Source organism: Mchenga conophoros, linkage group LG1 (assembly GCF_057382185.1).
Source record: "Mchenga conophoros isolate Kocher_MC1m ecotype Shallow Benthic linkage group LG1, M_conophoros_male_GT1.1, whole genome shotgun sequence".
In the NCBI taxonomy this organism is placed as follows: domain Eukaryota; kingdom Metazoa; phylum Chordata; class Actinopteri; order Cichliformes; family Cichlidae; genus Mchenga; species Mchenga conophoros.
In genome coordinates, this window is record NC_140526.1 from 19,199,214 (window position 1) to 19,226,001 (window position 26,788).

At 40.9% G+C, this 26,788-nt stretch overlaps 1 protein-coding gene across 1 annotated transcript; it reads right to left on the reverse strand.

Moving 5' to 3' along the window:
- Positions 1–26,707, reverse strand: prtga (protogenin homolog a (Gallus gallus)). Its single transcript, XM_085269174.1, has 19 exons — positions 26,455–26,707; positions 24,755–25,057; positions 18,393–18,537; positions 18,081–18,214; positions 17,647–17,943; positions 17,397–17,556; positions 16,732–16,979; positions 15,401–15,565; positions 14,568–14,873; positions 13,690–13,878; positions 7,726–7,821; positions 7,448–7,634; positions 6,863–6,990; positions 6,571–6,741; positions 5,061–5,231; positions 4,845–4,968; positions 4,563–4,704; positions 4,206–4,319; positions 1–3,973 (listed from the first exon to the last, which is right to left on the reverse strand). The coding sequence occupies exons 1-19, from the start codon at positions 26,516–26,518 to the stop codon at positions 3,593–3,595; spliced, it is 3,525 nt and encodes a 1,174-aa protein (XP_085125300.1). The 5' UTR covers positions 26,519–26,707; the 3' UTR covers positions 1–3,592.
- Between the last annotated feature and the right edge of the window lie 81 nt (positions 26,708–26,788).

The following is a 26,788-nucleotide window of genomic DNA, read 5'->3' on the forward strand; positions in this document are numbered from 1 at the left end:
TTATAGCATTTCTGTATTTTTATTTAAAGTGAGAATCAGACTTTTTATCATTAGCTGTTTGTATAGAAACTTCTATCTAAACATTTTGGAAACTTGCAAGTCATTCAGCTGGCACAGACCAAATATAACAAAACATTAAGAGAAAATATCAGGTAACATAATAATTACATAAAGATACATTCAATTTCAAACACTTGAAACCTGCTTTGTCCTGATGGATGAGCAGCTGTGGGTCCCCCTGAGTCTGACTGTAAATGACCCTCAGTGCTCCTCTACACAGGATTAAAACATTACTGCAGAAGACTGTGTGTGTTTAACCCTTTAAATTCACATGTTTTTAACATTTATAAGATGAAAAGCAGCACATCAACTTCCCCAGTCCCACGTTTGATGGCCGTACATCTTGGCCCTTACAGGCATTAAGGACCCCAATCACGTTTAATCTGTACCCATAAAAACAATATGGAAACAAACACCAGAGGTAGGACTCATGTACCTGCATGAACTACTCAAGGGTCTAATCCAGAACCTGCTCGACCAGAGCGGTGATGTGTGTGTAAACGCACAAAGTTCAGATGTTTTTGGATTCTGGATCGGGCCCTTAAAGCTCTGCTCAGGCAGTACGTCTGAAAACAAAGACTCAAACTGTTCTTTGCAAAAGCAGGAAAACAGTATTTAGCATTTAAAAAACCACAACAGCAATTGTTTTTGTGGGAAATGAAATGATTAAAAAACACGCTGTAACGTTTCCATCCTCCTGACATCATACAGTAATAAAATGAGTACAACAGCAGTGGAAATAACATTTCACACAAAGACAGGATGATTTTAAACTGATCTCTCGCCAACATGCAACGGTGACCTTTTAATAAAAAAATCTTTGGTTTGCTTTTTCTTAAGAAAGAAAGTTAAACTGATTGTGTCACCTAAATATATCAAATGATTGAATCCTCTGCAAAGTCCTCTGATTAAAAATACAGAAATGTGACGACTTGTGCACCCACTGGCATTTTAGCTCATTTATGCCATAAAATTACTTAAAAATGAAATAATTTTTTCTTGTGAGCACTTAGAATGAAATTAAACTATAGAAATATAATAATAATACACTTTAAACATATTATTCCTTCTAATTATTTTTTTACACTAATTTACAGGAGACAAACCAGTGGATGCACGTTGACACACAGCTGCACTGCCGCAACACAGACTGCTAATCCATATAAAATACTGTATTTAACTCTTATAACATTATAACCATGCAGACGTATGTTTGCTTCAGAATTTGAGGAACTCTGCTGCAGGATAACCTGGCTCGTGTGCATAAATATTAGTCATTGTCACTCCATTTAGTGCCTGTGAATCCTGCAGGCACAACTTTCACCATTTATTTTCCTTTAAAATCTTCATCGTGGGTCAAGGCCACTAATGTGCAAGGCTTTGTTTGATGATCAACTGATCTCCGGTTTCATCTTTGGTCTTTGGTTTCAGTTGTTCCAGCCAGAGATCAGTTGAGAAACTAAAATAAAGGTGATAGCGTCACAGTCACCGCTGCACATTGGCCTCTAATACAAACTACTTTCCAGACAAGTGCTAACCTTTATCTACTCTAAAGCAAAGCAAAAATACTTGGAACAAAAGTAACTACAAGTACATCATCCTCTAACAAAAATAGACTTTTTATAAGTAAATGTTGTCCATTCGATTCTTCACTTCAGTCTCTGATTGAACACTTCCATTACAACCACTCTTCATGTGTTGCATCCTCATGTGGGGTGTCTCCCTCAGAGAGATTAGGCTTTGGTTTTGGAGTCTGAGGAAACGCTGTCCACATTAAGGCTGATCATAAAGCTTTTCCATACGGACATGCCGCTGCAAGCACTTCTGGTGTGAATTCTTACACAGATACAATGAAGAAGAAGTCAACATACAGACATTAAAGAACCCGCAGATGTGTCCGTCTGTGGTAAGGGCAGCACAAACATCTGAGCTGCTGGCACATAATGTCAGAGATACATTCATAGCGTTTTCTTTGAGGCAATTACACGCGAAAACAGCTTAGTACTGAGAAGTTACCCTGTCAGTCCATCATATAACACTACACGACTTTTCGCACGTACTAAACTTTGTTCCCTGAGTTTAGGAAAACAATAAGACAATAAAATTAAATCTTAAACGAGGTAGTATAAAAACAGGAGTAGCAAGGGCGACTGCACACCGACATAAAGATGAAAAAAGAAAGATAAAACAGACATTCATTACATCAGTAACTGATAAAAAAAACTGAACAAAGACCTATTAATACTGGCTCAGTGCCTCAGCAACATCTGAGGCGATAAATAATAAACTGTGAGTGTGTGTTACATCCTTCAGTCCACACCACAGGTGGAGCGAGAGGAGTGAGCTGCAGCGCCCTTACCATCCTGTACATCAGAACAAAGCAAGGAGAGAAGACGAGGAAGTATAAAGTGTAATGTGACGGAAGCAGCCCATCACACAACGCAAGGTTTAAGTAGTTATTAAATATACAGTGGGAGGTTTACCCATGAGGCAAACCGAGGTAGATAATCCGCAAAAAGGACCTCCCTTTCGCTCCAGTGATAAACTCTTAAATAGCATCAGAAATGTCACTTTGACACTCCTTTTTAAACATTCATGGTGGGTGAGAAAAACACGTACACACACGCACACAGATGCACACACACACACGCACACAGATGCACACACACACACACACACACACACAGATGCGCACACACACACACACACACACACAGATGCACACACACACACACACACACACACACACACAGATGCACACACACACACACAGGAAATGAAAAGAGAGAGTGAGAGAGAAAGAGAAGGAAGTTAATAGGATAAAACGAGCTTTCCTGTCAACACTTTATACTGTAGAAGGACTTTGTTAGCTTAGCGTTCACAGTGTGTAGAAACAAAGAAGAAGAAAAAAGAAAAAATCAACACAGTCATATAGGCCAGCAGTTTACCTGCACATTCAAATAACATTATCAGGTTTGTTGTTTGTGATTAATTCAATATTATGGTCTTTTCAGTACTTTCATCATTAAAAGGATTTTTAGGTTGGCTATGTCAGAGTAAACTGACATAACCACTCCACATTAGTTCTTTAAGGCGCATGTGTGTAACGTAAAGCACTGTGCTAAAAGCCACATATTTCAGTGACATTTAAACACACTTTGGTTACTGAAGAATGTGATTAAGTATTTTAAATTATTTAATTTTTTTTTTTTTTACTTTTAGTCTAGGCGACTAGTCTGTTTTGTTTCTTTTCCTGTTTAACATGCTTATATAACTTTTGTTTTACGGGGTATGTGTGTGCCTATTTCTTAGCTCTGTGATGCAATTAAAGCAAAAAGGCAAACTCATAACAGCCCAAATAAGAGGCAGCGTGGTTCCAGACATTCTTCGCTGCACTCACTGACGTGCAGTGTAAATAAACAATAAAGTCAACTCTGGTGAGTGCGCACACTTTTATATTATGTGAATGTTTGTGCAAGTAAACCACCGCCTTCACACTCACACACACACGCACACATACAGAGGCACGCCTTCACACTCTGCTTTGGGCTTCGTGTCGACAACTGCCAGCATTCATTGACTCCTTCGCCTTCTGTTTGCTCTGATTTTCCTCTGACAGTTCGTTCAACTCTTCAGCGCAGCTGCTACAGTCAAACTCGGTCCCGTCCTCTGCCGTGGGAGACGCAAGGTGGCTGCTGGGCCCTGAGGACAGGTTGGTCAGCTCCGTCTCGTCGTGAGAGTAGCGGCCTGAGTCACCGGTGGCGTGGCTGCCCTCGCTGTTTGAAGATCCCTCTGTGTCGCCGGGATGTCCGAGCAGGGTCTGCAGGTTGGTGGGCTGGTTTGAAGAAAGCTCCTCTTCATAGGTCAGCACTGTGGTGCCGTGCTGGTATGAGGCCGCGTCAAGTCTTGTGTTCTGCAGCGCAGAGAGAAAGTTTCTCCTATTAGTCTGACTGTTCACGGCTCAGTTTCACATCTGCAGAGATCTTAACATCTTGAGCAAATCAACAGAAAAAAATATTCAGCCCTCATGAGAAGTGATTCAAACTAGATTTAAACCCAACAGACACAACATACCATGCTGTCGTCTTCAGGTTTGATTATTTGGTAATCACTTATTGAGAAGGACTCATTATTCTTAATCTCACCTGTGTGGGTTTACTCTCACTTTTCACATCACTGCTGAAGGAGAACCATTTCCTTTTCCTCTCAGCGGTGTGCTGAATGGGGCCGAGAGAATTGATGATGAGATCTGTTCCACCCTGCAAGAAAAGCAGCAATAAAAGAAAAGAGGCTTTATTACAGTTCAACTGTTGTTTAAGCAGCTCACATTGGCACTTAATTATAAACCTGCACTGTCATTGTGGCACTGATTATTTGAATTTGTTTTGTTTTTTTACAATGTCACATTTCTCAAAATGTAAATATAACTTAACACATTTAATTAAAATATTTAAAGTATATTTTTTTCTGGATTTTAGTGTCACGAGTATGACATGCTGTACCTTTGCATCAAGAAAATGGCTTAGATTCATCATTGGCATGCTCACATCAGCATGCTCAGCTTCTCCTTGAGAGGATGGAGGTCTTGCAGCTGCAGCAGATGTGCTCATTCCCTCTCTGCATGTTTTCACAGCAGAAAGTTTCCTGAAAGGACACAAAGTGACGTGTTCATAGAGGAAACCTCGATGTCTTGAGACAACTGTTGTTGTGATTTGGCTCTATATAGATAAAAGTGAATTGAATTGATGTGGGACATGGTCACTACACTCAGAGACACCAGGTACCTGTTTTTGCCTCTGCAGATGATGATGAAGGCACAGATGATGATGCAGATGAGAGCGATGCAGACTCCAACGCTGATACCGGTCATCGACTTCTGATCCAGGTGGTAGAAGTTATCAGAAAACGCTATGGGCCGAGGAAACATTGTCAGGTTATCATGTAACCTCTTAAAAAAAGAAACTCTTTACACTGTAAGACATCATGTTGGTTTCACTGACTTGTGGAGCCACGAGAAACCCGGATATCATGACCAAGGGGGAGACCTTCTCGTACTGTCAGCTCCACCGCATGAGAAAACGGACCGTCGCCCATGTCGTTGGATGCTGAAACCTTCACGAAGTAAATCTGGCCAGGCTTCAGGTTCTCCAGCAGCGCCATGGTGATGGTCCCTGTTGTGAGATGAAATTCTGTCTGAATACACCGGTGTGTATAAAGCATAAAAGAAGCAAAGACCACAAGGTTCTCCGTTTAATAGCACACTGTTTGTCCATGTTCAGGTAGTTTATGACTCTTCTGTGGCACTGTAATCCATGATGAATAAAAATAAGTTCATGAAGTAGAACAATTAATTAAAAAAATGTTTACTAGAGCCAGATTGATACAGGGTGCTTAATACCAATACCAATATTATCAGACACTAGACCGATATGTAACAATTTAAAAATCTAATATACCAGCTGATCTATTATTTTCTTTCAGACACACTAAATCTCTGTCATCTGCGGTTACTCACAAGTCCTTACTAAGATAATATAGCAATTCTGTTTAAAAATCCTGTTTTATTGTTAATTGTCCCAACTCAGCTTGGGAAGAGCGTTCCAAACAAAACATGTTCCAACAGGGATGTTGCAGAGCACCCTCTGGTGGACACACTATGCAATGCCAACACCCATAAAAAGGTTAAAGGGTGTTTCTCCCGCCTCTTCTTTAATTTTTTGCTTAATATATATTATAAATATGGATATTGGTATAACGACAAATAGCTGGTAACCAATATACTGGTCAAGCTGAGAACTATCCTGTGACATTTACAATCATGGATTTTTTTTAAACTATGTTTTCACAGTAACCCTTATAATAATAATAATAATAATAATAATAATAATAATAATAATTCATCTTATTATAGGCACCTTTAAAGACCCTCAAGGTCAGCTTACAATAGGACAAAAAATAAAATAAAATAAATAAAAACATAAGGCAAGGAACAAAACAAAACAAAAAACAAGCATGAAAGTGTAAAATCAGGTATAAAAGCTAAACAAGGTAAAAACAGACTAAGACGGAATCATGATGAAGGGTATACAAGATTAAAAAAAATAAAATAAACACACATAACTGAAATCAATTCTGACAATGCCTGTGATATCGGTTTATTGTGTGTACTTACTAAGAGTCAAATTGTGAGCAATAATCTATCATAGTATAAGATGTATAACAATTATTTACCATCCATTATTGCAGTAAAAAGATATAGGCTGTTCATTTACAGAAGAGATTTAAAAGCATCTTTATGTGCAAATGGTCAACAAGACTGTAAATCAAAGTCTTTGTTGTAGTCTCATTAAACCACTTGGCAGTAAGACAAAGCAGTGAACTCTAGAGAATTCTGGGACTACAATGAAGACAGAGGCAGAGTCACTGATTCCCAGATGACCGTTTCCTTGACAGTCATGCATATATACACACACCTGTACATAAATGCTCTTGTTCTGAGTCTCTCCTTACCTTCCCTTTCCATCACCTGCCACTCCCCAGCTATCCAGTCATTTCTGGAGGCATACAGGATTGTGTAGCGTGTCACAGGTACATTGAGTTCATCTGGAAGCTTCCATGAAACAAGTGCGGTGTCTTCTTCAATTAGAGTCACTTTGATGTTGGAAGGAGGTTGCATGGGAGCTGGGAGGTGAGAATGAAAAGACAAAGTGAACTCAGAACAGCTTTAACATGGGGATGTTCGTCTTTGTGCATGAAGAAATGAAGAAATTAATCGGTGAATAAGATGTTTCTGCATTTTCACCTTTAGGGAAGGTGTTCTGATAGACCACAGGGCTCCAGGGGCTGGACAGCTGGTCAAGATGGAGGCGAACAGCAAATTCGTACTTGGTATTGGGCTCCAGATCTCGCACGAGGAGTCTCTGTTCACTCCTGCAGAATACATGCACACTTTAAGAATTGTGCTCTCCTTTACAGATTCAATACTTACTGGCAAGACATTCCAGCCAACTTCAGACAGCTATGTTTAAAGAGGGTCAAAGAAATGGCCAGAAGAGGGCGATATGGAGCTGTGATGGCAGTGTAAAGAAAGAAGTACTTGTAAACTTTCCCAAACAAGTGTGAAGACAGCATTTATGTTGTTAAAGTGTTGTAAACACACAGTATAAGAAATGCATTCAGCTGATTTTAGGTTGTGATAATCAGCTGCTGCTAAAAAATCTAAATTACTGTTTAAAAAAATACTGTTAAAATAAAAACTATACTATGAAAGGAAACCAGGCAGTCGTACAGTAAATGCAGCAAATGCAGTTGAAATTACACGCTAACAAATATGAAAATCAATCTACATGTAGTCATGTTCACTTTGGTCTGAAGGGTAATTTCTTACGTCTGCAGGTAGAGCACCAGGGAGGCATTCTGCAGACCAACTGGATTGCAGCGGACGGTATAGTTGACTGCGTGGCTGGAGGTGAATGCTGGTCGACTCCAGTGCAGAAAGACGGTGGTCGAACTGTTGGTTTTAGCATACACGTTGTGTGGAGGAGGTGGAGGGGGTACCAGGCGATCTCGAACAGCTGAGAGGTACATCTAGATTAGTACTGTTATTTTTCCCCCACTTTTTCTGCACCATGTGGTCTGACTTTTCTATTATAATGTGGGACTTACAGACACATCCAGGGGTGCTGATAGTCTGGTCTGCTTGGTACCCATCTCCCACAACATTATAAGCCAGGATCTTAACGTGGTACTTCTTCCTTGGATCTACATTAAGAGATGAAAAAAAAAAAGAGCACTAAAGATTTAGATTGACAGTTCCTTACACAAGTCAGTATAGGCCACAACAGTGCCAGATGTGTTTCCTAAAGCTAATGGGAAGTGGGGGTGTTGTGTGAAAGAGAGCTGGCCGGTGTGGGTGTGAGGTCAGTGATGTGCTCTGGTTTGATGGCGTGGTGAGAACGAGGGGTAGGGCAGGGCGACAGATGCTCTGTGCTGCGAGTCCTTTGGTCAGTTTCGACACCACCCAAGGCAGCAGAACAGATAAGCCCCCCCCCATCCATCACCCTGTCACCCCCAGCCTTTTGACCACATATAAAGAAAGCTCTTTCTCTGGCCCCGTCAGGCCTGCTGGTCATTGGTCAGCGGCCACACCTACTCGGGTCCTGAATCTAGGGGTTAAATCTGGAGTGAAAACCCCTTGGGGAGGACACTGCTGATGGTCAGCAGCAGTAGCAGACCTTAGTGACCCTGGAGACCCTCTGCTGAACAATAGCCAACTGACCACATGTCCCTTTTACCCCTAAATGGTCATAATTTCCAGTGCTTAAAAACAGTAAACAAAATGTGACCCAGAGTCTCTAAATAATGTTTCAAAGATGCAGGATCACAGTTTGGTGAGAAACACCAGGTGGATGTGCAAAATAACAAAATCCAAACCAATCAATCCTTACTACTACAACTACTACTATCAGAGTCCTGTGTGTCCCGCAGACAACACAAACAGATGTATTTGATGTTCAGACATTTAGAAGCTCGAGAGAATAGGGAGACCACAGGAGATGAATTTATCTCCATGGAAGTTTGCAAAGTTTAGCGTGGGTGGAGCTACACACATTGCACCCCCACAGAGCCCTGAGGAGTTTCACTGGAGCCACACCAGGGCCAACAGGTCAGGCCAAGATAAAACTGAAAGAATCTGGGGTCATGGGTGTGGAATATGAGCTGAACCTCTTTTTTTGCCCAGGAAGCCTAAAACCTTAGTTATTCCTAAAGACAATTAAAAGCAATGAGGAAAAATAAAAGAACACAATATTCAGCAATGTAAACTATCTCATGAGTTGCTGCAGAGTAGACAAATGTTTACAGAGAAGAAGGACTGTCCCTCTCTTTGTTACTTCCAGAACTAAGTGAAAGCAGAATTCCTCGACTTCTACAGCTCTACAATGTCCTCCTTGTTATCTGGAGTTTCTGAGCCGCTTGTTAAGCCTTACCTCTAAAGAGGAGTAGGCATGTAGCATGCACCTCTACCCAAACCCACAATACAATGGGCCTGCCGTAATTATGTGAGAGAGGAGCTATGAGTGGGGGGGAAGCTGTGACATCTGGGCCATGACCTTTGACATGGAATCTGAGCAAGCTAAATCCTGCAAAAAAAGGGGGGAGGGTTACCTCTCTCCCCTTGAAGGGGGAGGGTCAAGCGGAGGAAGTGAGTGAAAAAGCAGGGAACCACCAAGAGTCAAACTGGCTTAAAGTAGCATCATATCAAAGTGTCCTGATAAAACCATGAAGATGACTCTTGAAGCTCTCAACAACACAGTCAGGTGAACAAAATCAAAGCAACAAATGACAACAACGAGGATTTTGCCTCAGCAAAAGATAAGAAAATAGTCTGAACTGAGTGTTCCTGATGATTATTCTGTTTAATTTACAGCACATGTAATAAAAAAAACTTATATGGCATGTTTCAAAATCCATCAAACAAGCTACTCAAAAAAAGCAAAAATAAACTGTAGTAAAAAAAAAACAAAACAGAGAAATGAGGAGACTTAATAAATAAAAGTCACTTTTAATTAAACAAGCACAATCATTACAAATGTTGTAGGGGATGATGCAACTCAGACGAAGTGACTCACTCACTTTCCTCGAGCTGCGAGTGCATCACAGTTAAACTGAAAATGTTTAAGAAGTTTCTCCATCTTCTTACATGAAACAATTCACTCACAACTGTATAACTGGGGTTTCTTTGCTTAATTAAAAGACTGAGTGTAAATATTACTGCTGGAAGGTATTTTTCATATGCAGAACTAGATTTACAAATTTTAAATGTGATTACAATACTACACATTGTATTCCGCTTTCAAAGCCATTCCTCAGGAGAAGATGCTTTCCTGTCCTTTCCACTGGGATACAGGCTTTTACTCCCATAAATTATTCTGTTTGGGGATATTCAAGCCATTTGTGACCCCCCCCCCCCCTTTTTTTTTAAAAAAAGCTAAAATGCAGTTCCTGTTGGCCCTTGCAGTGTTGTTCTGTTGCGAAAGGCCCCCAGGCCCGAAGAGAGGCAATAAATGTCAATTCCTGCAAGAGCCCTCACACCGGCATCTATTAACCACCACCACCCCTACTATTCCTGTCTTTAGCCTCCAACACAAATCAGCAGACACACATGCAGGTTAAACATGACATAGCCTTTTTAAAATGAAGACTGTATTTCACACAGAACATGCTTTGCCTCATGTTTAATAAAAGGAGTGGACAAGATGCAACATGGCCTGCAGCTGTGAGATAAATCTGCAGTCCTGCCTGGTGCCAACAGGTATGAGAGGTCTTTAAGCTTCAGCTATGACAACTTGTGCTGTTCATGGGCCAAGCAACGAATACACATGCGAGGAAAGGTCACATCACCGTGCCATTTATACCAAACTGGAGCCTCTAAAACCACATTCCTGCTTTTTATGGTGTGCTTTCAATCATCTGGCTTGTCATGAGTGAGTTCAGAGCATGTTCTCTGCAGCTGAATCAGCAGTTTGTGGTTTTTCCTACAGATGACAGTTCAGAAATCAATACTATTGACTGCTGTATACAAAATCAAGTAGATTATGAAAAAATTAATTCACAGCACAAGCTGATTTGATTTGCAATGATAAACAGCTTCAAAGCTGCTTCTAGCACATCTTTAAAGCCGAGTTTAAAAGAAAAGCAAACACAAACCTATATATAGTTTTAGGGCAGCTTTCTTATTAAGTAACCACATGGGGCCAGGCAACTTAAGCTATAAAATGTAATTTGAAATGTAAAACTGCCAGAACACAGGCACTGAAACACTGAATTATAAACCCATAAATATTTCCAAAGCATATGACGCTCTGTGACTAACACTGCATCAGTCTACGAGCTCATTTCAATCAGCTTTACTAGCTGCCATTATCTAATGAGAACAATTTGCAGTAAATAACAGTGTAACAGACACAGTTAATGTATTCATTCATAATTCAATAATCCAATAATTCATCTAAGACCACTTAAATGTAAATCCAAAACAGGGGCGGAAAACCCATAAGGGAATATGGAGAAAATTCACTACAACTAGACTGATGTAACCGATTACTGCCTATCATCTAAGCTGGATAATAATAATAATAATAATAATAATAATAATAATAATAATAATAATAATAATAATAATAATAATAATAATAATGGATTGCATTTATATAGCACTTTTCGAGACCCTCAAAGCACGGTACAATTCCACTATTCGTTCACTCTCACATTCACACACTGGTGGGGGCAAGCTACAGCTGTAGCCACAGCTGCCCTGGGGCAGACTGACAGAAGCAAGGCTGCCATATCGCGCTGAGAGCATTGCTCATTGCCTGATCATCTTTAAAGATCACCTTAAAAGTGAGGCAATGTTGCTTCTAAAAGAAGGAAACACACATTCTCCCCTTATAGAAATAAAAATAACAAATAAATAAGACAGAAAGAAAGAGTTGTTGAATTCACTGGACTCTTCCACAGCTTTAGTTGGTCTGGAGTGGCCAGAAGCTTACTGTGACAAATGCCAATGCAGTCAAAAATATTTATAACTCATGCTAATGCTACTTTTTGACTCATTTTAACATCCAAATTTCCTTTCAACCTTTTTCCAATGCAAACTTCATTTTAACAAGAATTCAAATGTTGTAACAAGATTGTGTAAAACATAATTATCAAAATAATTTCAAAGGAAAAGAAAGCAGATATAATTAGAGGAAATGTCAGACTGCTCACAGCACAGAAATGCCTTCTGTGCTGCAGGATGCGTTGCCACACAGGACGTCAGACACTTCAGTTCACACCTTTCTCCCCATGCACAGCGCTGCAGCTAATTTATGAGGAAGAAATCTCAAACCTGTGACATAGTGAGCTCACAAGACATGCTCATTGTTTAGCTAACAGCTCTCAGTTGGTCAGAGGATGGTTTTCCTTGAAATTCTGGCTAATACACCATCTTTGTGGCCCTCAAAGCCAAAACAGAATAGGAGTCTTTGATCCTAATTCTCCTCCAGCAACACTGCTCAAAGGAGTCATAAAAGGCATGATAAATCAGCCTCCACAAAACAGTCTTACCCTCTTTAAAACACGGCCATGGAAAGCTGTTTTAACAACGAGGAACAAAAAGATGATTCTTTTAATTCAGCAGAAGCTGTATTTTACAGAGTGACCACAGCTCGCTCGTCCTCCCAGAACAACCCAGAACATCCAATATTCAGGGCAAAAAACAAGAAAACAAAAACCAAAACAGCTTAGAAATATTTCATACAACCATTCTTGCTGAAACGTTTAATAAATACTGAAACCCCCCCCCCACACACACACAAACTTTAGCTGAATATAGAGGAATCTTTTTACTTTTTCCAGCACCTCAAGCTATAGCTATCATTAAAATAATATTCAAGGTATAACTTCATATCTAGGCAAGTAATTTTAGTGTCTGTGACTTTATCTGCACTAGATTCAACTATGAGTTAATCCTAGCAGGAGAAATGGGTTTAGTTGTCATATTTTTCATAGGATGTGGCAGAATGAGCCTAAACAGTTGTAGTGTTTACTGAAGTAAATTCTAACTTACTGAACACCTGTATCATTTAGACTTCACACCTACAGTAATATAGAATGACTCCTTGTCTTTCTCCCTTTCTGATCTCACTTGAGCACAGAGGCTTCTGATTTACAACTCAGCTGCTGACCACCTGGCTGACCTCCTCTGGCCACATATGGTCAGTTGTCCTTGGAGCTAGCCTGAGCTCCCTTTCCGCTCTCAAACAAAAAAAGATAAAATGAATCTGACCTAAAGGGCAGAGAGGCTGTGATGTGTCCCGAACACTATTCAGCAGCAGCAGAAAAGCCGCACACTGATGTCCCGCAGAAGTCAAGAGGTCGTGGAAACTGGATGTGATGCTGATATATTTCCCACTTAAAGAACCTCTGCTCCAAATGTGACATGACTTAAGCTAATTAATCGCTCACGTTCCCTAAAAAGATGCATCCAGATTTTAATAAAAAATCTTAAAGACTGCTTTCTCTACTGTATGTATATCCATAAATGACAGAGATACACACATGATAAACAAGCAACAAGGCAGGTAAGCAACAGGATGTACACCTTGTCCATTACTTTAGTTGTTAGAATACTGGCATTCAAATTATGCTAAGTTTGATCATTTCATCTGAATATCTGGGACACTGAAATCAAACAAATGTCTTAGCTGGGAACTCACATGCAGCAGCTATCAAAACACAGACGGTCTCTGATTACACACACACACTTTCCCTGCAAAGAACCCCATCAGTTCAACACATCTTTTCATAGCAAATATCCATTTCCAGCCATATTAAATCATTAAACTATGACACCTTTAATTATGACGTAGGCAATATTAATTAAAAAAAACAAACAAGTACTGTTAAACCAATAACACGTTGTTAAAAATCAACATTTTCAAAGATTGCCTGAAAATCTTAACAGATCTTAAAACTTGCAAAGTAAACACGAAACTTCCATCATGTGTTGGTGTTCATGTGAAAATACTGTAAAATGACCCAAACAGCCAAATTGGTGGCAGAAGGTAACCTAAGGTGAAAACTCACCGAGCCCTCCGATGGTGTGTTTATTATCCGAGGCGTGAAACTGAACTGGGGTGCTCTCAGGCTGGCTCTCCTCATGGTAGAATAGCTTGTAGCCCCGCACATTCGCTGAGTTTCTGGGTGCCAGCTGCCAATGTACCAAAATAGTGGTGCAATTTAAAGACTCCAGATGCAGCTCAGGAGCCAGGGGAACTGCAGAAGAATAAGACCATACGAACCACATTTATTTATTTATTTATTATAAGTACATCACAGTCTTCTTATAAAGTCGTACAAAAGAGGAACTTGATCCTAAAACAACTACAATCCATTATTTGAGCTGTTTTTGAGTGACAGAGGAAGCTTCTGTCCTGACCAGGTAAATGTTTTTGAAAAGTTAAATAATGCCCCCATCCCCCCACACTTTTAAATACTCAATAGAAACCACACGTAGAGATAAGGAAGCTTGTTTCACACGTTTAGGAATGACGGGAATGAAGTTTGCCAATAGAAGTTGCCTTTCAGAGTTTACACTGGACACTAAGGGTAAAAGAGATGGACAGAAAAAAAAACAAATCCTCCCCTCCCCCTTCCCAAAGCTTCAGATCTAGCTCTAAACAGCCATATATTCTGTCCAGCTCTGAAGCCCGAGGTCTCCCTTTATGACCCATGACCAAAGCCCTTCCAATGTTACTGACAGCACAGGGTAAAGGTCAGAGAGAAACAAATGCAATGTCTTAACAAGATTATTAAAGCGTGCTCTTCTCAATCTCTTGCCCAATTCACATTTTTGACTCAACTTCCTCTGCTTGGATGAGAATCTATTTAAAGTACAATTCTGACTTCATATTTTTGATTAAATGCTTCTATTTTAGAGGTTATGAGGACAATTCTTCAAGTACCTTGAGCACCGGATGCCTTCGGGGTACGGTGCGATGTCCAGGCGGACTGCTCACCCCACCCTACGCTGGTGGCGGCAACAATTCGAAGAAGGTAGATGGTGTCGGGTTGCAGGTTTTCCAGGAGATGCTGGGTCTTTTCTCCAGGAAGTTCTATCTGTGAGACCGCGCTGTCAGAACTGGTACGATAGGATAAGCGGTAGCTGCAGACTCGGCCACGACTCAGCTTGTCTGGAAGAGGCTGCCAAGACACCTGGATGTCTGTGGGGCTGCGACTGGTGAGGCTGAGTTCAGGGGCGCGGAGGGGTACTGTGGACCAAAGTTTAAATGATGAGCTCAGAGCATGTACAAGTAAACCTGTAAGCCAAAAGCTTCACGGTGCTCTACGCACTCAGTTTCAGAATGTCTTTGTTTTTTGTCTTTTAACTCTTTCTTGTGTATTACGTCAAAGAGAGACTCTGAACACCCAGCACCACTCATCCATCTACTCAAACCTTCTGTTTCCCAGTGCTAGCCAATCTGAAAGCCTAAAGAAATGCCCAAACAGGGAGGAAGTTGCTTGTTGTGCACCACCTTGTAGCTAACACTGGACATTCAAACCTCCCACTGCACCCCGTCATATGTGCCAAAAAACGCTATCAGCAATCTCTAGTAAAACCACCTATGCAACTAAAAAAAACATATGAAACAGCCTCATATCCTGTTTTTAATTATATCACACAGGAAAGACCATGGCTAACCCATCTGCAGAAAGTTCAATGACCTTAAACAGGGCTTATTTCTTGTTTTGTATTGACTGCATTAATGATTTTTTTGTTTGTTATTGTAGACCTCACCGTCCTCAAGTGTGTGCTGAAACACGTTGTCCGACATGCGACTGGCTCCCATTGGCATGTAGGCGACTACATAGAAGGTGTAGTTGTGCGCTGGCTCCAGATCATCAATAATATAGCGAGTTGTATCGTTTCCAATGACAATTTGATATTCCTCATTGTTTAACCCTGGACAAATGACAGGATTAAAAAAAAAAATGTTGAGATAACAATAAAAAGCAGAACATTCAAACTTTAGCCCCCAGCCCCCAAAAATCAGCAACAATATGATACAGTTTTGTTACTGTAGGTTTTCATAATTTATTCAACATTTTATGTATGTCCAGTCACTTTGTCTTATTTTACCACTGCTCAGCTTGCTTTGTGCATTCCCATGTTTTTTTCATTGTAATAAGAACATTATGCAGCTGCAGTTTTCATTTCCTGCCCCTTGGAACAACCAGCCAAGTCAGAAACAAAGACGGATTGGTACCTGGTCTAATTTCTCACTTAAGGTACTTCAGGCAAACAAAAATGTATTCTGTGTAGTCTGAATGCCTCAGTACGGCTCCCTGGAAGTCTTAACAAAGCTTGACTTCCTGTCCAATTTAAACTATCTTCCCCTCATAGAATACACACTTTTGGCCACTCCATCACACTGGCTAAAAAGTTCCCTTTTTCAGTAGATCTTCAGTTAAGTCCCAAGCCTCTATCAACAACCTCAGGTAAAGAGCACACTGCCTGATAACCAGCTTCTTTAAGTGGCACCAAGAGGACAAAAAAAATCTGTGAAGAGTGCAACAAATTCCTGACAGATGTCAGTTATTTGTTCAGCGACATCCTGTTTTTTTTTTCTCAGACATCCTTATTCCCACCAAAAATCCAGCAGGTGTTCTTTTTTCAATAGTTGAATTCTGTACGTCTCTCCTCCTCAATGGAAGTCAGTGGCATTATAATGAAGTGCAGTCCTTGAATGCACAGCCTGCACATTTTCCTGAAATGCTACATTGTTTAAATGTGACTCTTGTTGTCAACAGAAAGAAAGTTCCCAGGAAAACTGAAAGGCTTTAAGGCTTTTCTGCTGCCACACTACAACCGTTGTGCTTCTTGTGAATAGTGCACCCTGTGTTTTATCCAGCAAAGGAAGGAACCCTGCATCTTTAAGCTTAACATGTCTTGTTGGTTCAGAAAACGCAGCTGTTCCAATTAACTCCGGAGTACAACAACACAACACTAACGTCACAGTGTCTGACAGAAAGTAGGATTTCTGAAACTGCCACGAAAATCCTGTCTTAATGTACTGTTCCTGTTACCAAAAAACCCAACAACAAAACATGTGTGTGGATTCTGCTTACCTTCAGCCTTCATGTAGTGTACAGAGTAAGCAATAACTTTATCCGAGTTATACAGAGGCCTCTCCCAAGCCAGAAGGATGGCAGAGCTTGACACAGTGTCAGCTCGGATGTTCCTGGGTGCGCTTGGCCGGTCCTCTGACATCACCACAATGAGCCTCGCCATAGTGAGGACTGATCCCTGCTCATTCTCTGCCTGGCACTGATAGATGGCGTCATCCTCAGGGATGATCTGGTTGATGACTAGTTTGCTGGAGACACCCAGAGATAAAGAGTATGGACCCAGATGATTTCAGGTGAAAATTTTGAGGAAACCAACAAAATTTCCATTGGCACATTTATAAATATACAGGGTGGGGCATTTATATGGATACACCGTAATAAAATGGGAATGGTTGGTGATATTAAAGTCCTGTTTGTGGCACATTAGTATATGTGAGGGGGCAAACTCCTCAAGATGGGTGGTGACCATGGTGGCCATCTTGGATACAACTTTTGTTTTTTCAATAGGAAGACGGCCATGTGACACATCAAACTTATTGGTAATGTCACAAGAAAAACATTGTGTGATATTTGAAAGTTCTGGTCAACTAGAACTTTCAAATATCATCTCATGATAATTTGGGGTCACAGTAATGACTCTTTAAATGAACTGGAGAGAAACATGCCTGTTGTACATCTTGATCCGACCATTAGAGTGAACTTTTTCTCCGTTCTTAAGCCAAGTGATGCGAGGCGTTGGATTTCCTTCAGCATGGCACACAAAGCGAGCGGTGCCAGCTCTGGGGCGCGTAAGGCTCTCAGGCCACTCCACCAAGGAAGGCGGTGCTTTAGAAAAAGAACAGCAATATGTTCAATTCTACGTGATCATCACAAATAGAAATCATGAACAGCCTGAGTAGTATATTCTGTTTTTACCTAGCACAGTGACATTAGCTGAGGCCATGGTATAGTTCCTTGTGCCAGGTGTGGTGGCTCTGCACAAATAGACGCCTCTGTGCTGGGGCTTGATGTCTGTGATAATGAGGTTGCCGTTCCCCAGCACTTTGGTGTTGTAAACATCAATAGGTTTGCTGTCTGCTCTGCTCCAGGAGATGATGGGTCGGGGATTGCCTGTGGCCATGCATTCCAGGATGGCAGTTTGGTGCAGTGACACAGAGATGTTCTGTGGTGAAGCGATGATACGAGGTCTCTGGGGAAGCTGCGGTCTGGGACCTGTGGAGAGAGAGCAGAAGACAGCTTTAGTGCACATGGTGAGCTGTAAGGCTTTCAACTGCTTCAGAGTCAGACTTTTTAACTCAACTGTGTGCTTAAATATTACAAGTTTGCAAAAAGTGAGCTGGCTAACACACCTGGGGTCACAGTGAGGGTGGCCTCTGTGCTTCGGCGTCGACTAGCAATATTGGTGGCGACGCAGCGGTAATTTCCAGCGTCAGCCTGCTGCACGGCCTGAATCTGAAGAACACCACTGGGCAGGACTGTGATTCTGAAAGACAGAAACACACGCACCCACACAACAATGATACTTACAATATGAACCAATTTCATATGAAACATCTTAGACAACATGAAATAATGGCTAATAAAGAATCTTATCTAAAATTTGTGTAGGAATAATGTAAATGAGTAAGATGAAATTAAACTGAAAACAACAGAGTGCATACCGTTCAGTGGCGAGGGGTAATGTGACCCGATTGAACTCCCAAGTGATGATGGGAGGAGGGTGTGCAACAGTCTTACAGGAAAACCTGGCGACTGAGCCTTCAGTCGCCACAATAGATGTTGGCTGAACTGAAAATGAGGAAATACCTGCAACAAAACCAACCAGGAGACAGATTAGAGACTTGTTATGTATGCAGAAGTACAGAGAATTAATGTATATCATTAAAATAATAAACAAAAGTGTTACAAGCATATCGAAGTTTGTGATTATCATGACATCATCCATCCATCTCAGTCAGATATCAGAAAACAGACGTTCCTGCTCCTGAAGCTGTAAACATGCAGCATGCTGCTGGAAGGTGGTGACTGGAGTGGAACAGCTACATCCTGCGTGGATTGGGTTTCTCTGAAACTGAGCTAGTGTCAGCCACCAGCCAAGCAGCAAGCAAATAAGACCCAACCAGATTTACAATAAGGACCTTTTAGATGTTTGTGTAAATCTATTGAAGTTTTGAATAGCTGTTCCTCTTGAGTCACAAAAATCCTGAAAGACACCCAGATCCTCATGCCCCCCTCTACTTAAAAAGCAGGAGGTCAGTCGCTTGTTAAAAGAAATCAATTGCACTCTTGTCTGTGATAGACAGAACAGTGAGCCCCACAGCTTGCTAACATTTACTATAATAAATAAATCAAATTATCAATGGCATACATGGACAAATCAGTACACTAAAGGATTTTTGCAGCGGACCAACAAATTAAATTTTCAATTTCAGTAGGTCCATTTTCAAAAGCTGTTGCCTGTTTTTAAGTCAAAACCATCACCCATTCAGCAATGGATAAACAAATACACTGTGGTGCTCTTTAACCTCTGAGCACACACCCAGAGCCGCTTCTGCTGCAGTGAGCCATCAGCACTCAGCAAAAGAAACACAAAAGAACAGGAAGCAGGATATCAAGTTAAAACCACGTCTGTCACATGTTTACTGCAAAAAAAAACCATCCAAAGAGACGTTTGGAGATGCTGCATGGAGAAATACCAAATAAACTACAAATAAGGAAGAAAACAAAGAGAAACCACAGAGGAAACAAGCATAAACCAAACAGTGAAATGAATGATATCCGAATTACTCATTGCCAGCTATAATCCTTTACACTCTGATATTTAACATCCTTATCGGGATACTTTTCTTTTAGCTCAGTGCTATGATAACCTCTGCTTTCGAGAGAAGTCTCCAGGAAATCCCTTAACTGCAATAAACACACAGTGGTGCGTATAGGGGAGGGGGTGATGGATGGCTGTGTGTAAGCAGTGCTGCCAGCTGCTGTGGTGTTAAACAACAGCAGAGCTCAGACTGCGTTCAGTGAATTATGACTTTTACACATTTAACAGAAACTGTCAGCTTCAAATCAAACTGACATTTGGAGAGGAAAGAAAGGATCTGTAGTTTGATTACAGAGATAAAATTAACTTCTAATTACTAAATTGCAGTTTTATTAGGACTATTTGGGGTTTTGTGTCATGCAAGGGACTTCATGAATGAAAACATTAAAAAGGCATGGCTGCTGGCTTCATCCATTTCTGATGAACCGTTGGACAAAAGTCAAACTGTTGTCAGGATCAGATGTCGTCACCATGGACACGTTTAATCTAATTAGCCTTAAGCTGTTGCCTCCTTAGCTCCACTGTGATGTTTGATGTGAGGACAGAAGCAGAGAGAGGCATTGAAACCGCCTCTCCCAGGCCCTCTCCTGCACCTCCTGTTTTAACACAACCTCTTACAAAAATGCCATTACCCTGCTGAAGTGATATGACTGCAGGGCATGAGAGATGAGCTGCTCTGATCCTTTGCCTCTCCACTCTGCCTTTCCATTCACTCAAGTGATGCTCGATTGACAAACAGCGGGACAATCATTGATTATTGATTAACCACTAAGACAAGAAGGAAGAAAATCTTTAACTGCTGAGGGTTTGTTGTGCACTGTTCCAAGCTGAAAAACAGGAGGCGGACTCTTTGAGGGATGATGTTTGCCAAGAGGCATCTAAGACGTAGATAAAATCATCAAGGCAAACAGCCGAGCTCTTTCTAATTCAGTCAAATATACACATTTTCTGATTCGGCTATTTATTCTGTGTATTTCACAGTGAGTTATGTGGTGTAATTTCCTTTCCTACACCAAAATATACCAACATAACAATCTCTGGTGTAACATTTTGGCCTTTACCCTAAATCAAACAGAGTAAATACCTCAGCCTTATTCCCTAAAGGCTTGACAAAGCAGTTCCGACCATCTGCCCTTCCCAGCAATCTCACCTCTCACCTCTGACCTCCACAAATCCTGCATAGCACCCAACTATGGCAGAGTCCTGTGTGACCACCCCAAACTAGTCCTGTTGCTCAAACTGCCAGGAAAACTACCTAGAAAACACATTGCCCCAGCTGTGAGGCTTTCAAATACTGTTTTACAATAATAATAATAATTCTTTTGTTCTATCAGTGACATCTTCCAGTTGTTTCTGTTACAACAAAATAAAACCGTACAGATGGTCCAGCTGCTTTTTTACAATATACAACAGCCAGAATTGACAGATAACATGAATTGAAAGGTCATTGTCTTTTCTCTGTCTTATTTAATTGGATAAGCAGTTATAAAAGCTGTGGTTTTAATTCCCACCACACAAAAGGTCATTATGGCAGTTCACTGTTGCTTGTTTATTGTTTTTACTTGAAAAAGATTATTTCCATTATGTCAATTTGAATAATACTGCACCTCTAGCTTTCTAGAGATTTGACGAAAAGCACGTTACACAGTTTAAATCAACAACATGCACTTTCCATGACTTTTCTAAGTAGAGTTAGGTTACCTTAAATCTACTCTTCTTATGAGCCTGATTCTTGTTAACTGGAGTGAACCACGTGCTGAGACTAAAATAAACCAATTCCAGCAGCACTATTGAAAAGCATCGTCATTTAATTATGAAGAGTGATGAGTCCTTTACTATGATCACTGGCCCTACTGAACATTGATACAGGCTCTGAAAGAAAAAAAAAAGGGCTGATAAGAAGAAGAAGAATGCAAGGCTGAAAAAACCCACAAAATCAATCACTAGCTGCATGGCAGATGTGGCGCTGCTCCATGCAGGCTGTCGGACAGTCAAGTGACCACTGGCCTGGCTAAACAAAGAGCTATTCCCATGAGCAGTGTGACCTCTCAAAGCTCCGAATGGGCAGTGGGGGAGCAGTGTTGGAAAGAGCATTCATCCCCCTTCTCCAATTCCTTATCTCTGCTGCAAAGTTTTCCAATCACTCAACAGCAACCCTGCACTCACAAACAGTGGCTTCATTGTCTTGAAACTCCCTAGCAGAGAACAGAGTTAATAAAGTCACTCTGTAAATACCCGTGTTCTGGTTTTGGCAACAGTTTTATCCTTTGTTGTGGTATGAAATAAAACATATGAGAGATAGATGCTCATGATCACTATGAAGGAAACTAATCAAGCCAGATGCGCACCCAGCATTATTGCAGGACAGATTTTAGGCCTACTCTGCATCCCACTGCACCTCCATCTATTGAACAGTTAAAAGAAACCTTTGACCTTAGGGCCCGGTGTTCAGGGGAACCATGGTAACCTTTTGTAACCAGCAGAGGAGAAAAGCAAGAATCTTGGGTTTGAGTTGTCTCACTTAAGGGCATTTCCTTCACTCAGATTGCAGTTCACACTGTGCAAGGTTTGCATTTGTCTTCAAAATGTGCCAAGCTGGTGCAAGTCAGATGCATTCCTTAGCAACTTAAAATAATGTCACAGTCCTGACCTTGCAGGCTGTGGACACACCAGCGAGGTAAAATAAACTTTGCAGCAGCTCCTTAGAATACCTCCTTTAAGGCATGAGCATAAAAAAGTGAAGACTACCCAGAGTAAGAATTCATGCCAAACTCTCTTAAACAGTGACAACTTCACTTGGGAAAATTTGTTTTCTTATAAACATGAAAAAAGTTCAACAAACCACTAACCCAGGATACTGTTATCATAATCTCTGTTATCTGACTTAACAGAGTTCTATGCATTTTCTGGCTATTTTTGCCCATTTCATCAACAAAAATTATTATTATTATTATTTCTTGTTGGACAGCAGGTAGGGATGGGAATCAAGATCAGTTCGTCTGCCAGAGGAAGAAAACAGTGACCATGAGGCATTCACTTCCTAACACACTGGCCATAATTTTATTGTCTTAGTCTAGTCCTCAGATCTACCAAGTATCAACCTTACGAGCTGCAAGAACTGAGCCACAAATTTCAAAACACTGTAGTTTCTCTAATGGCCACTCAAGGCTTACTACAACATACATAAATCCCTACAGACATCCATGTTAAAATTTCCAAATTTACAGCATGTTTGCAGCTGCATTTCATCCACCTGGATGGTAGAGGATGGTTAGGGGCGTGGCCACTTTGATTGAGAAGCCTCCATAAACAGGTACCTGTAGCCTATCAATGTCTCCTAGGCCTCACAACTACTACCACTGGAGTCAATGAACTGTACATTTTCACTGTGTTTATTCCTACTGGAAATTTTTAAGTGAATAAACTGTTTCATTTCACTTCATCAGCTTTCACCAGGATGAGGATATCCTTTCACTAGCAGACAGTGCCCACATTACATCAGTATGGGAGCTACAAATACACCAGAGCTGTAAATGTTTATTAAAAATAAAATTGGAAATTTTCCTATTTTTATACAGTATTCACTTGTAGTGGTATATTTTTCTGGGGAGACAACTCAAGAGTCAGTCCCTGTACTGAAATCCCCATCAATCTGAGGTCTGTTGACAAAAGTCACACGATGAGGCTCAGGTGTCACATTCCTTTTCATCAAGGCCAAATCCCTTCTCACCTTTGTGCTTCAGGATCCTGTGTTTAAAGTTACCTTCCATCACCACCATATTTCTCAAACAACAATGAACATCCATCCAGAGATGGAGCAACGTTTGAAAAAGCTACCAAGGAGCAGACCGTCTGCAAAAGCAGCATAAATCAGCTGAGGAACACATGAAAAGACTCCAAAATTCAGACATCAATGAGCAGACCCCCATGCAACAGGCATGTCATATGATAATTAATCAAAATGCAGATCTACTAATATTTAACTTTTACGACTAGTGCAATTAGCCTTGCTGTGGTGACCACTTCCAGCAGCTCTGTCCACTTTTGCCCACGAAGAATGCCTTCTTCTTTTGTGAGCCGGGAGTGGACAAAAAGAGAGTGAAAAGCTTTATACTCTTTCACCGGGGCAGTGAGGCAGAAGACAATTGGGTTAAGCCTACGATGCCTACTGACCTGCTAAGGCCTGCAATAAAGTTTGGTCATTTAGACACTCAGGGTAAAGCCGCAGTATTGGGAGAGCAGCAATTCACATTTGTGTGTGTGTGTGAGAACCACTTACAACAACCCCCACTACTACCTCTGTGTCCTTCAACTGAGCATTTCTCAGGTATGTGAAAACTTTATGAGCTACCAGATAGACCTTCCAGCAGGTCTAAGTGCTGTTTTAAAACAAACTAGTAAAGCTTACAGGCAGCCTTTATCACCTCTTAACTTAAAGCTATAAAGCAAACTAAACCACTCAATCAATTAATCAAGCCACACTTTTTAAACACCAGAAAATGTCTGAGTTATGACTGGGAGCTCTATCAGAAAGCACTGCCTGTGGTACCGCTCCAGAATAATTAATGTAAACACAATAACTGTTATGTAACACATGCTAATTGCAGTTTTTTGGCACAACCTGCTCTTAAAATCCCCTTCCCTACAGCACTGCAAAAAAAATTAAATAATTTTTTGTATGTATTTTTGGGTTACTAATTGATCAAAAGCAATAGAAAACGCACACATTTTACAAAGTGGCACAACAAGACAGCAAATTTCAGGGCCTGTGAGTGGAAGAAGATATAAGGTGCCAAAAGACCAACTCTGTCTGAAGCCTCCCCTGCCTCCCCCTGAAAATACGAGGCCAACTCGCACAACGCAGGAGGAGAAAGCATTCAAAAAGAACAATTCCTCGAGCCATCAGGGTGCAATAACATGAAAGCCAGGGCCAGTGAATAGGGGTCATCTGCTCTTTCGCATTGGAGAGCCAGTATCCCACACTGCTCCTAACCTTTCAAATCTCCTGGTCCTTCATTAACACACCAATGGGCATTTTCCTCAATTCCCAGCAGCATCCCTTTTAAGCTCTAACTTTGAAGACTTTGTCCATCTTCTTGCTGCCACCAAAGCTGCCCAGACCAGACCAGACTGAGCATCAAATAAATATGCGTATAACAGCAAATCATGCTAGATTACACAACTCATATCCCTGATACTCACTTGCGATTGTAAGGTGGGCTTTCTGGCTCAGGATTGCTCCATACTTGTTCTGAGCAAGGCACTGATAAAACCCCTCATCTGATTTGTCTCCTCTTCTGCTCTCCACCTCTGAAATAAAAAGGGAGCCGTTGGAGAGCAGGTACACCCGCTCATTCTCCGCGATTTGTACTCCGCTCTTGAGCCATTTGACGTCGATGGGCGCCTCTCCATGCGCCTGACAGTCCAAAATAGCTGCTTCTTTCCGCATGACGGTGACATCGAGGGGCTCCTTGATGAAAAACAACTCACTAAAGCACAACACACCTGCAGGTAGAGAGACCAGGAAGAGAGTTGTTATGATTTAAGGAATTTAACAGCATTTGTACACCAGTTAAAGAGTTTAAGACCAGCCTGATGTAGAAAAAAAAATTAAAGACGTTTAATAATTTCTAGCTGGGTCTCATCAGTGTCTGTGGAGCCAGTTTACAGCACCTACTAAGGGAAAAATCACATATAAAAGGCTTGTAGGCCTGCCAGCAGGAAGTCTACTGTCCAGTATAGTCATAACACTCAAGCTTGAGGTCTTCCTGCACCACCTACTTAAGGCTATAAAGCTGAAGATGAAACAGATTGTCCTATTAGACCAAGCCTGTAGTTTAAAGCATTAACAGGACAACGTGCAACTATATTTACATCTTACAAGCTTATAAAATGTATAAGAATCTTTTCTCATATTACTCATGAACCAACTCTGTTATATGTATTTATTTTGCTTTGGTAGCTGGATCTGATCTTTGATTTCAGCTCAACACCTGACTCACAGTTTCTACTAATACTCTGTGGTACCTTTAAAGTATATTCAGATGTTCTAACGCAGGGATGTTAAACTCATTTTACATTGGGGGAACTTCCTCTTTATCTGTTTTTCCACCTGACAAAGAAATAATGCTTTGGGCTTAAACTGTAAGAGATAAACATGTAAATTTACAGAAAAAAAACTTTGTTGGGTCACTGTGAAGAGCTGTAACTATACTGTAATTATAAAATGGATATTTCTTGTTTATTGACAGAATGTCATCTTTTTGTTTTTTAACAGTCAACCTAGTGCAAAAATGGTGGCTTTTTATAGTAGTTACTTAAAAAATGAAACTTTCTGTCATTTAATTGTTAATCTGTTACTTATTTTGTTTTGCGCAGTATCAACGACCATGGAGGAGGTCTGTGTTAGTAATAAAAGGTGTAGCCACATATGAAAATACAATTAAAAGTCGAAAAATGATGGCTTCCTTCACATTTTCGAAGTTATCTAATAGGCCAACCTGGAGTCTTTAGCTGTACGATTCTGGCGCCCGGGCCCCATGTTTGACACCCCTGATAATACAGTTTTTATATCTACCTGTAAATAGATTACAATTAACCAGGTGAACATTTGAAGTTAAGACTGACTGTTGAATGAACCAAAATAGGAAATATTGCCTTTAATACTCATGTTTTATGGCTTTTAAAATAAAACTTTTTACCAAATATGTTTAAAAACTGCCTCCGTGTCTTCGGTTTATTTTAGGCAGCTAGCTAAAAGTTAAAACCGTTAAACTGAATCTGCGAGCTTCCGTTAAAGTCCGCAGACTAACACACACGTCCTCACGGGACAGTCAGTGATGTCCATACAGGACGCCGCGCACTCACAGGTTAAAATGAGTAAAAGTGGTCCTGCTTCTTACCTGTGATTGGAAGAAAAACGACAAACAGCAGACGCTGGTATAAACTCCTTTTAAATCGCGCCATTTACGTGAATTGTCCGCGCATGCTAGCTGCTCTCTGTCCTTGCTGCTTCCTCCACATGAGCTGCTCTGCTACTGACGAAGAGGACTCCCTACTCAGAGGTGCAGGAGGACAGCTTCCCTCGTCCGGCCGAGGGTGGACGGTAACGCCAATTAATCACATCCATAGTACAGCGTGTGGTGCGGCGCCACCTAGCGGCAAGGCACGGACACTACACCTGGGAAAACATTACTATAGAAATTTAACTGTGTAATTTTAAAACTGTGTATATAC

Bases quoted from the DNA above. Each gene is read 5' to 3' on its own strand.
- prtga (XM_085269174.1), bottom strand. From the start codon at position 26,518: ATGGCGCGATTTAAAAGGAGTTTATACCAGCGTCTGCTGTTTGTCGTT. The intron at 7,822-13,689 runs GTGAGTTTTCAC...CTCTTAATGTAG, and splicing joins ACACACCATCGGAGGGCTCG to ATCCAAGGAAGAAGTACCAC. The intron at 4,705-4,844 runs GTACCTGGTGTC...GTGTCCTTTCAG, and splicing joins ATCTGCAGAGGCAAAAACAG to GAAACTTTCTGCTGTGAAAA.